General features: G+C 46.0%; 1 protein-coding gene and 1 long non-coding RNA gene across 2 annotated transcripts in view; one reads left to right on the top strand and one right to left on the bottom strand.

The window, feature by feature from the left end:
* Positions 1-12,126, bottom strand: part of MACROH2A2 (macroH2A.2 histone) — a 26,276-nt gene extending 14,150 nt beyond the window's left edge. The window contains exons 1-2 of the mRNA XM_082486112.1: positions 12,045-12,126; positions 4,553-4,785 (exon numbers count right to left, since the gene is read on the bottom strand). Of these exons, the coding sequence (XP_082342238.1) occupies positions 4,553-4,724 (172 nt within the window). The 5' untranslated portion in view covers positions 4,725-4,785; positions 12,045-12,126. The remainder of the gene's footprint in view (positions 1-4,552; positions 4,786-12,044) is intronic.
* LOC309674154 overlaps positions 11,931-12,126 on the top strand; it is a 47,054-nt gene continuing 46,858 nt past the window's right edge. The window contains exon 1 of the long non-coding RNA XR_014269365.1: positions 11,931-11,958. This is a non-coding gene — a long non-coding RNA (uncharacterized lncRNA). The remainder of the gene's footprint in view (positions 11,959-12,126) is intronic.

Below are 12,126 nucleotides of genomic sequence, written 5' to 3'. Positions count from 1 at the left end.
CAGGGAAGAACATAACTGTCGTCCAACCGACACAAGCAGTAGCCAAGCTATGACCTGAATGGCATTACATCTTCTCATCCTGTGACATACAGGAAAAAGAGGTTTCTTTAGCTGATGGATCGACAGATTTGGAGTGTCTGGGAACTAAAAGCATAAGCCTAGCCAGGCAAAAGCTAGTTGCTCAGCTGAGCTCAGCCTGCTGTTGTGAAGTGCTCAGCTGGACTGATAAGAAAGATACGAGAGAACAACTGATAGCAAAAATGGAAAAATTTCAGACAGGTTTTCTTGTTTTCCGCTTCCCCTTTAGCGACAGTTCCTGTTACGCTACCACATACAAATCTACCAATAATACCTTTGCTCTCAAAAGACGTATCAGATGATGGAGTCCTTGGTCCTCCATTTGCAAGTGGAAAAGTATCTGCTCGATTTGTCTCTTGATGGCAGATGAGAACCACAGACAGAGGAGTATGCCAGTTGTCTTTTGAAGGAGGAGGTATTTGCTTGTGTTGTGTTCTGCCCTACTTTAGAGAAGATGGCTTTCCATTGACATCTTCCATAAGTTCCTCTGACCAACACACCATTCACATGTCTTCTGCTTCCTAATCAAGAGGCATCTGCATTCTTTCTCTACATTTTGAGAAGGTGCGTTATGGGACACATGCAGTTGATGTTTGATTTAGATGATGATGATTGTAGTCAGCCTCATGCACACTCAGAGCATAGTCTGGCACGCATCTGTTGCAAAGTCCATAAATCCAATGGGACTGAGGCCAACTTTTCTTGGAGTTTTAACTCTGAAGCCAGTGGAGCCCAACACTGTTCCAGCAAACACAACCTTCTGGATAGGAATTAAGCTGCAGTTTTGCAATATGATTTTCAAGCCTAAGGTATAAAACAGCATAGATAGATTATAAAAAAAAGCCTTAGAACACTGATGATATCTTCACATTAGCTAATTAGTCAAGATAAAAGTACCTCTTTCTTGAGATACATTGCGGTGATTGCTGGCATTTTAACAATGGGGTTGATAAGCCAAAGTGCAGATTTGATAATGGCTGTGGGGTGCAGCCACAATCAATTTTGCATACAAAGGGAGAAAATGGGGATCTAGTAGCTTGTGACACAGAACACATACCAAAGCCAAAAGGCAATCTGAACCATGTGGCAACTGGGAACAAGGATGCTCAAGATGCTGAGACCACAGAAAGCCCAGTGCCTGCTCTCAGTGCTGTGACCAGGAGCAGCCAGGGACAGCAGTGAGAGGGAGAGTCCTTCTGAGCACCTGTAGCCACAGGCTGAAGCATGCTCAGCCACTGCGTGGAGCGGCCCACGCACAGTCCTGTCACACTTCGGAGCTGAGAGGTTGAGGCACGCTCTGTCACTCTTGGGGGACAACGTGTAGGCAGCCTGGGCAGCACCACAAGCCGAGAGAAGCTGGAGCATACTCAGTGAGGACAAGTCTTGGGAGATTTTCGCTGTTGAAATCAAAGAAGTCTCTGCTGAGCATGAACAACCTGTGATTTTTCAAAGTGACAGCTTTGCCAAACAGAGCAGATTTCTCTGAGATGGCAGAGACCACCCTTTCCCTTTCATAAAGCATCAATTCTCTGCTCAAACGCAGAGAAGCCCCCAGGTGTCCAGAGGATAATCTTACAAATGTTTTAACTTAACAAAAAAACACAGTTCAACTTGCTTCTGTAAAACAGCTTAAGAACCAGACTCCCTTACTCCCATCCTCCCAGATTTAGCCCGAAACAGTTCGCCTGTATGCAGGCTTTCAGCCTGAGTAGCCACCACTTCATAGTTGCAAGTCCATGAGAGAAAGCGGGAATTTGTAACAGGAAGTATCAGATAATGTTAAGAAACATTACCAGTTTGATATATAATACCCCATTTGACAACAGCCCTGGAAAACCACGTTTTGTTTCTAAAGGCTTCCCAAACCCAAAGACTATATTCACACATACGTACTAGGAATAACTAGATCAGCAGGGTTAGGTGTTGCAACACTGTTTTTTTACTTGAACTATCCACCTTTCTAATCTTCTCAAACAAAGCTCTGGATACAGCACAGAAACTTTAGTTTGGAAAGACCACTATCCACAAGCAATAGGTGTTTTTGTTCAGAAACATTACTCCATTCTATTACAATATATGCAGGTTTGGGGTGAGAGGGGGTTCTCTCTCTGCTGAGCCAAGCAGCTTAAAATAGCATTCTCTTACAATTTATGTGGGCCTCCAGCCCACACATCGAGCAATTTTCTTGCCTGAATGACTACACACTCTTTTTTTTCTATAACAAAGTGTAGGCCCACACATAATCTGCCCTTACCATATTAATGATTTCAATTAAACTGCACTTACTAGCCAGACGCAGAGCCAAGGTATACCCTGTTCTAGTTCAGATAATAGGCAAACAGTGTTGCGCTGTATGTTATAAAAAGATGACCATAACTCAGTCTGCACTACCGAAGTGCTGCATATACCAGATGTGCTGTTGACAATTTATTACTACACCTTGTAATAACGGCCTCGGCTCAGAACAAGCAGCTCCAAATGTTTATCCTAGAAACTCCTTTGAATGCTATGGATCCCTGTGGAGCGGGAAAAGAAAAAACGGTATTCCTCCCAAGGCTGAAGGTCAGCAGAGTCACTATGCAGCACGTTATTAAGTTATAAATGTTAGTGCAGTTTCCAAAACTCATGTAATATGGCTTTCATCTTGCAATACCCAGACATCCAGAAGCCTGCAGATGACTTCTAAGCGATTCACAGATAAAGTAAAGCGAACACACCTTGTTACAAGAGAAAAATCGTATTCATGACATTCCTGAGTGAGGCCCGAACTTCCACTAGAAAACATACAGGGGCCTACCAACAAAAAACAAGGCTGAAAATCACTGTGGTAGAGCAGGGGAGCTACGAGAGCAATGAATCCTGTCTCCACCTTTCCCCCCGAACTCCCTGCAGCCTCTGAAGCATCCCTGCTGAGTAGCGCTCCATGTTGCGGACAGCTAAACCACCTCTGCAAGTCATGGACTTCCCCAGTACAGCACCAGCTCCACTGAGAGAGAGATTTCTACAGTTAGAAGACTTCATTTTTAGTGCATGAAACTGGATCATGCAAATATGAGCATACATATGTTCTTAATGAAGTGAAAGATCTTCTCCAAAATCACTTATAGAACTGATCTTTCCCTATGATTAAATGATCTTTATATAAACATGTTTGTTCTTACACAGTAAAAAATAAAATAAAATGAGTGGGAGAGATGCTCACCATCTTAGACTTCAATTCTGCTTTTCAGTGGTGTTTTGTTTAATTTTAAAACGAGCTCCTTCTCTGGACTTATCTCTTGAAGGAGCTGGGAGTGAACATAAATGCAAACTTAAACATTTTGTTTACATTTCTTCCACATAAGCAATACTTTTTCACTCCAACTCCAGAATTAGCCTCAGAAAAGAGATTGATTCTCATCCTGCAATTAATCAGCACGAACATGGAACTTTCTGTAACATACTATTAGGCATCACCAGAGACTTAATTTTAATAGTGAAATTATCACCATTTCAGATTTTCTCCACACCTTTGAAAGAAAATAGTGTTTTTATTGCCTGGTAGCAAGAACAGGCTTTCATCTGTAAAAAAAAAAAAAAAAGACAGCAATGCCTACATAAAGACTGGCATGCTGTTATATGGACAACCAGGCTCCATGCAAGCTTCTTCCATGCCACTTTGGCAATGAACTATGCTCCTGAAACACAACCCACTCAACTAATTCCATCCAGGCTTGTGACTCCTCACAGATTCTCTAATGCACCTCAGTCTTGATCTGTAACACCTAAGTTAACCTGAACCAGAATCCTCTCTCCACCGAGTGTTGTAACAATTTGCTAAGGTGCCATCTTCCACAATCAAATAAGAAACCGAGCAGATATTATCATAGGACATCACAGTATTTTGCAGTATATTGTATCACCATGTGACAATTTCAGAAAGGAAGGGAAAAGAAAACTTGGTGTATGTGGGAAGATTTAAACCCTGAAACAGTTTCTTTATACACTTAGGCAAGCCAAAAAGGTTTTTCAAATACAAATGAGTAACCTCCATATTTCATAACACTTTGACACTGTTCTGCAAGGAGAAATGTAGCCCGCAAAACAGTTTGTTTGCTTAAAAAGCACAATAGATGTAGAAAGTAGGTTTGCTTTTTTTATTCCTGTTATTCACATCCAGGTGTATCAAAAGCCTAATTCATATCAATATTCTCTTGGACAGAAACTACCTAGGTGTGACTCCTCACTCTGCAAAACAACAAAAAATAATCCTTCCAGCTAGTGACCAAGCACGGTGCCTCCAAAGGAGGAAATTTCCATTCTCAGCCTCTTCAAGAAGCAAATTAATCTCCTTAGCGTTTTAAGCAAATTTCAACAAATCCTGCACTTGCAAAGCCTGATTTTCAGAAGTGCTGAACACGTTCGTATCCCATCCCATGGATATCCCTGGGTTTTGTGTGTGATCAGCACTTCTAGGATCAGGTTCTTGGTTTACCTGCTAGGTACTCTATGACGGCTGCCATGTAAACTGGTGCTCCAACACCTATCCGGTACTTGTACGTTCCTTTCTTTAAGTAGCGCATCATCCTCCCCACAGGAAAAATAACGCCCGCCCTGCTCGAGCGTGAGAGTTTGGACATTTTCTTCTTCCCACTTCGGCCCGACATCTTGCAGCTTTGTGCTTTTCAATTTGCTGGTGATTCTTAACCCCTTGCTCCAATCCAAAAGCTGCAAGAGAAAAGAAATGGGATCGGTGTTCAGCATGTGAGAAACATCTTTATACGTTATCTTGTTCTTCCAGAAGAAAAAAAAAAACACAAACCCACTCTCAATACCTGCAAAATCGGAGAAATTATTCATTAAAAGTCAGATAACTGGAACATTTGCTATAACTTTTGTTTTGACTACTGCACTGTCAGCGTAGCAGTATCACAGAAAAAGTGGTTTGGAGAATATATATATAAAAAAAATAGAAGTCAAATGTACATTAAATGAATCTTAAAAAAGACAAAAACACAACAAACTACAAATCACACCAAGGCAGCCATCCACCGCATGGAAGATTTCCATGCTGACTTTTAAGTTTAGCAAGTTATAAACAGCTGAGAAGAACTGGCATAATGGACAGCATTGAACAAGCTGAAAAGCAGATACTGGTGCCACCTATAAGCAGAGGAAGTCGTACTGCTCACACGGGAAAAGATAAAACCTACCTACAAACACACTGCTTCTTCACAGGTATTTTATACAGGGAATTTCACATGTGTGCGTGGCTGAAGAGGAGAAGCAGGCAAGTAGCTATTGCTTCAAGCACCTCCCCTCTCTCTGCTCTGGCCTCAGGAACTGAGCCCCGGGGGCCAGCTCACAGGCTGCACTGCTTTCATAATTCTCTCCAGATCACCTTCACAGCAGCTCCTGGGAGCCACAGAAGCCTTCCTCCATGGAGCCAAGAGGAGGTCTTTAATCCCTCATTTTAAAAGGACTGGCTACCAGGGTTTTTTTTTGCCCATCAAGCTGCTCGAAGATGTGGGTTTTCCCTGCATTAAGAGCCAATCTAGTGTATACATAGGAGTAAAAAAGACAAATCTCTTTCTCCTTGTTTTCCTGGCAACAGTGAGATTGCAGGTAAACAGACAACAAACCCTGGAGTCAGCCACTCCACTTCAAAGTGTCCATGTGGTCGTAGTTACACCCCTAATTCTCACTCACAGCCAAATAATGGGGAATTTTTAACTCTGTTTACAAAAATTGTTTTTAATTCCATTTTGATAGCTGCCCTGGTGGCCTAATTGTGATCCTGGTTACAACACAATAGATGAAGATTCACTCATCTGAAGTAAACAAAGGGTACGTCTGCCACAGATGATATTTCTGTCAATGAAGGCGTACCTACTTAATTCCCAGTATTCACTAACCTGAAGGAAACAAAAGGACAGAGACAATTTGGAAAATATTATGATGACTTTAGATGATACTGTTAAAGTTTATCACAATCTGCATATTAAATAGCCTTCAAAAAAAAAAAAAAGTCTGACATTTGACACCACTGCAAGCCCTTGGGAACAATCAATGTTCATCTGAGGAGGGCACAGAAATCTGCATTTCATTCTTATCCTGTTTATTACAAATTAAGTGCATATACAAAGAGGGTCACCTGTCCCATACAAAGCCAGACATTCACAGAAATCGGCTCATCCGTAACAGCCAAAGTCGAGGGTCGGTTTCTACAATCACCTAACTTGAATGGTGGTTTCACTTACTGTATCAAGGAAATAAAACCACCATAGGGCCTGCAGGGATCTATAAAAACCTGGTGTGTCCGTGTCTATGAGCCAAATGATTTTTCCTTTCTGAGTGCAATAAATTATGTGGGCATGACAACAAAAGTTGGGAAAGATTAAACCCAGTAAACCTATCAGACACCTCAAAACTGTTGCTGCTTATCATCCCCCTCAGAGTTCCCTGCAAACTGCCAGCCTGGAATCACGAGTGGTGGTAAAAGAGCTCAAACTCCCGCTCGCAATTGCGGATTAAAGGCAATGGCCACTTCAGACAGATACAAGTAGAAAAAAATCCCAAGCAATCCCTTAATTGCATGGATGCAGGAGTAACCAGGTGTGTAGAACAGGGAAAAATTACTAGGAAGCAGCTCCAGGGACCAGGACCAGTAGGTTACAGTGGGGGGGCGGGGGGAAGGAGCTGTTGCGAAAAGGCAAACCTTACATCAAGGTGTAAAAGCCAGAGGACAACCAGCGCTGAGCTGAGGAGCTATGTCCAACCGCAGATGCAGCGCTTCAGGCATGCATAGCAATGGGAATCCAGAGGAGGGTGATAAGAACGATCTGACACAAACTAAAAGGGAAGGCAAAAAGAAGCCAGGAGACATGATAATGGTCTTTAGAAATGTAAAAGGCTGCTTTGAAGGTGAAGGGACTAAGTGTTCCCTATAAAAGTGAAAGGAAAAGAGCAGGACTCTCACACAAGCTGTGTAGTGGGGAGGAGAGCGGACCACTGGACTTGGTCAGACAGGGAGGTGGCAGAATCCTCCCACCAGGACAATTCTAAAACGATTAGAAAATATATGTCAGAAATGGCATGGGCAGCACTGGATCTGCCTTGGGACAGGAGGCTGGACGAGGTGATCTCTCGAGGTTCCTTCCTCCAGCCCTCTTGCTCAATGAAATTTGCAGTTTGTGACAAACCCTTTATAAACTTTCAGTTTCATATTATGCTACTGATTAACCTTTATAAAGTGTCCTTTTCAGTTCATGATAACTGACATTGAAATTAATGAATAAACGTAGGCTGGGAATTAGGTTTCTAGCCAACAGGGGAGGAAACTGCTGGAACAGCCTTCTCTTATGAGTAATATGAGCAACAATAACTCATTTTAAGGTGGAACTTAATAAATGTATGCACTAGGCTACAATCTGATTCCTGCAATACCAGCAGGACAGTTTCATCACCCGAGAGTTCAGTTCTGCACTGAAATCCCTACAGAGAGCCATGGTGAAAGAGTACACTACAAACAACCATGTATCAAAATCATATCAAGCTAACTTCTCATATATTTGCTTCTACAGTACCAAATCCCAACCGTGTGTAAATCAATGAAAGAAAAAGCAAACATCATGAGATTACATCCACAGAAAAACACTTTATCTCTCTGATAGAAAAATCAAAACATATTTGTATAACTAAGCACACTGCTCTGGGGCATGCTGTTGCATTATATAAATTTCTGTTTAATTAACCACTTCTGGCTCATTCTTCTGTTGCCTCACTGAACTTTCCAACCCTTTATTTTTCCCTTCTCTCTCACATCAAGTCTCAGCCATTTTTTTCCCTGCTGCCAAGGCAACCTTTGGAATCCCAAAATATTTTTCCAAATACACTGCAGGTAACAGATCAGGTATGATTGCAGAATTTTGTGAGAGCCTAAATACAAAAGAAGTTTCAAAACACTGCTAACGCTCTCTCTCTCTCTCTCTCTCTTCTTTGCAACTTACATGGACCAGAGTACACTGGGGAGTGACATATACAACCGTATGTTCTTGACTCATCTTGTCTGGAATCCTATGGGAGGCAATTATTAGTAGAAAGCCAAGCTATGGCATAGTCACATCTGCTCCTCCTCATACAACTCCTGTGGACCTGGATGAAGAAATGTGGTACACTGGGGTTGCCAACTATCTATACGGGGCACCTTGGAGGGTAGACACTAAGGGGACGGTTCACAGGCTCAGGTGACTCTCAGTCCTAGGGATCTCAAAGCTCTCTTGCACGTAAGAGCTACACCTGGTCTGCAGCGAGGCCTCAGGGGTTCATGCCCTGCTGTTCCTCCAACAGGCAGGGATTTGGTTTACCCTGGAGGATGCACATCAGCTCAGCCCTGACACAGTTACGTGACACACACCTAAACTGAAACCAAAGCTGCCAACAGCTGAAAAGCTACAGGTTGGGCACTGTTGTCCTAATTGTTCTCTTTGCGTGATATAGCTAAGCCTCAAGTGAAAAGCACTTGAGTCTACTCACATTAGTTCCCTCTCTGCCAGCTGACTCATTGCCTCTACATTTGCCCTTATAAACTACAGTGTCCATGCAAAAACACAGCCATGTCATTTATGTGAAGTCCATCCTCGCTGAGTTAGAAGAACTGCGTCTATATCTGGCTACCACGACATCGTGAGGCTTGGGCAATTTAAAGCAATTAATGTTTCCAGTCCCTTAATTGGTCACGGCACACTCCTACTCTGCCATGACTCCAACATCCTTGTGTTGCTATGGGGACTTTAGTACCTACCAGATCTCCCGGAGTTCTCTACAATATGATGAAAATAGGGTAGGCTTTTGCAAGCTGGGCCTTCCTCTGTGAATTAAATCTTCTTCAGAGTCCACACCAACCAACAATATTTTCCTTCTGCCTACGGGAAAAAGAGCTCTACCTCCTCGCCTCTCTCAGGAGGGTCCTTCCACTACAGATACTACCACCCTGTTTTCTTCCACCATGGTTCTCTGCAGAGGGTGATGACTGCCGCACAAGGACAGTGGAACAACAGACCGTCCCACGACATTCCTCTCACCATTGTGCAATTTGCATCCCACACCACACCCCAACATATCAAGGTTTACCAAAGCAACCTCAAAACCACTTTGCAGTCCTTCCTACGTGTATGTTCAGAAGAACAAAATCTCATCATCATCTTTAGGCAGCAAGGACACCTATAATTTTTAGAAAAGTAAGAATAATCTGCAGGCACAGAAACAGACTGCGACCTTCAAATGAGCCTGAACTTGAAAAGCCAGCCAGGAAGCAGTTTCAGACACCTGGGAAGAAAGCATGGATGCACATCAGAAAGTTCAGTGCGGTACAAAATGAAAGATAAGATACATCAAATCTGAATTTTTCTCTAAGAAAAAAAAAAAAAAAAACAACACAGAAAATATTAAAAGAAAGCTTAGTTTGCACAACGTAGGACCAAAACTGTTGCAACACCAGAAAAGTAAATCCTGGCTGTTCATCTTCATATCCCAGATCATACAAACGACAGAGGCAAGCTAAGATAGCAGTTACACCAAATATGAAATGCACACTAGCAAGTTCTTATCACATTTGAGCAATGCTAGATAAATTCCTGGTCAGATTAAACCAGGTGGCATTTCAGTTTATCCTCCTGGACTTTACAGGTGGCTACAATGTCATCTGGCAGACTAAAACTTAGCACAGTGTGACAAGTGCCTTCCCTCAGGACAACTAGAGGTTCAGTAGTGGACATTACACTGAGAGCTACACCAGAAACTCACATGGGCTAAAACACACTCGAGCACCGCTGGATGCCAACCTCAGTGGCCTGCTTACAGGACTAACACCTGAATCTTTACAAGGCTTTGTACCGGAACCGTTTCTACCGCATTTATTCACCAAAGACATGCTGGACACCATTTGCAGATGGTTCACGTGTGCTTGGTGTCTAGGAGTTTTGACTTCCAAATATTGAGAAAACTTGAACTCAGCAGGCAAAGACTGAAGTCAAGGGCACGCAGGACTATCAACATGCCTGCACTTTCCTCATCTCCAGCTTAAAATCTATTTGAACAGTAAGGAGATGACAAGCAATCCAAAGACATTATATCTAGGGGTCAACTTAGACTGCACACTCATATACAAATGCAACTTTGTGAAAATAACTCAGAAGACATCAAGCAGAAGCTTGTTACCTAAATAAATTGCTAAGGCACAACCAATGCGCAAACATTGTGCTATTCAGCAGGCAAGATCTCCTGGACTCAACCCATTCCAAACCAACACAGAGTGCATTGCTACTCAAAGAAGCTTCACAGAAACACTGAAGCCAGAAGGACCCGGGTGGTCTGGCAGAGGCAGCTTCACCTTACAAACTGCAGAGGCTGACCCCTGTGGAACAGTACAGCTGAGAGAGTGGGCCTTCGTATCGACTCAACCCGAATCATAGAATCATCTAGGTTGGAAGAGACCTTTAAGATAATCAAGTTTGACTGTTAACATAGCACAGCCAAGTCCACCACTAAACCATACCCCTCAGCACCACATCCATCTGTTTTTTAAATGCCTCCAGGGATGATGACTCCACCACTGCCCTGGGCAGCCTGTTCCAGTGCTTGACGACCCTTTCAGTGAAGAATTTTTTCCTAACACCCCCCTAAACCTCCCCTGGTACAACTTGAGGCTCTTTCCTCTTGTCCTATCGCCTGTTACCTGGGAGGAGCGACCGACCCCACCAAGCTACACCTTCCTTTTAGGTAGCCGTAAAGAGCAGTAAGGTCTCCCCTCAGCCTCCTTTTCTCTAGGCTAAACAACCCCAGTTCCCTCAGCAGCTCCTCATAACACTTGTGCTCCACACCCCTCACCAGCTCCGTTGTCATCCTCTGGACACACTCCAGCACCTCAACTTGTAGTGAGGGGCCCAAAACTGAACACAGCACCCGAGGTGAGGCCTCACCAGTGCCGAGCACAGGGGGACGGTCACTACCCCAGTCCTGACACGGCCCAGGATAACCTGCCTTTGAGCCTGCTGAGAGCTGCCGAGCTCCGGTCGCCGCCGGACCCCCGGAGCCACCTCAGGAGGGCGGCCCGGCCCCGGCCCAGCCCGGCCCGGCCCCGCCACGCCGTTGCCTGGACACCTCCGCTCCGCTCCGTCCCGCCCACTCCCCCTCAACGCGCCGGCCTACTGGCCGCCTGCAGCGCGGCCCCAAATGGACCGGCACCGCCCTACCCCGCCCGCTGATTGGTCCCAGCGGAGCCCGGGCTAGGAGAGAGCGCGCGGATTGGCCGGTGAGCCGGTGAGCGACAGGAAAGGGGGCGGGGCGTACAGAGCGCTTCCGGCCGCGCAGGCGTTCTGAGACGCGGCGTACGAGTGGTGGTGAGGGGGGAGTGGCTGTCGGCTTTCCCGCGCAAACGCTCCCCCCTACCCCCCCGCCTTCCCCCCATCCTTCCCCGGGCTCGCTCCCGCCGCCACGGAGGCTTTGCCCGCTGCCTGCCGGGGGTGGTGGCGGTCGCCGCCAGGCGCGCCCCCGGAACGGGAAGTGCCGGGGAGGGAAGGAGGGAGGCGGGAAAGCGAGCGAGAGCCGCAGGCGCGCGGGGCTCGCGCGCAACCCCCCCCCCCCGCCCCCTCCCCCGGGAGGCCTCGCGCGCGCGCGACCACCACCCTCCCCCGGGGGCCGGCGCCGCGCGCCCCAACCGTCGCCCGCCCCAACCGTCGCCCGCGGCCGTTACTCACCACAGCCCGCCACCCCCCCGCCCCCCCCCATCCCCTTCCCCTCAGGGCTGCCGGCCGCTGCCCCCGCCCCGGCCATGGCCGGTCCCTCCCGGGCGGCTACGGAGAAAAGGGGCAGCGGGAGGAGAAGGAGGAAGAGGAAGAAGAGGTGGGTCGGGCGGCCGGGAGAGGGAAGGAGAGGAGCGGGCCTCGCCGCCGCCGCCCCGGAGCCCCCCGCGCTGCCGCTCCCCTCACCTGCCGGCGCCCGCCGCCGCCTCCTTCTTCTCTTCCCTTCCTCTTTTTTTTTCTTTTTTTTTTTAAATTTTTTTCTTTTCTT

This window comes from Vanellus vanellus (assembly GCF_965231255.1).
Source record: "Vanellus vanellus genome assembly, chromosome: 7".
Classification (NCBI taxonomy): domain Eukaryota; kingdom Metazoa; phylum Chordata; class Aves; order Charadriiformes; family Charadriidae; genus Vanellus; species Vanellus vanellus.
This window is presented reverse-complemented; position numbering and strand designations above follow the sequence as displayed.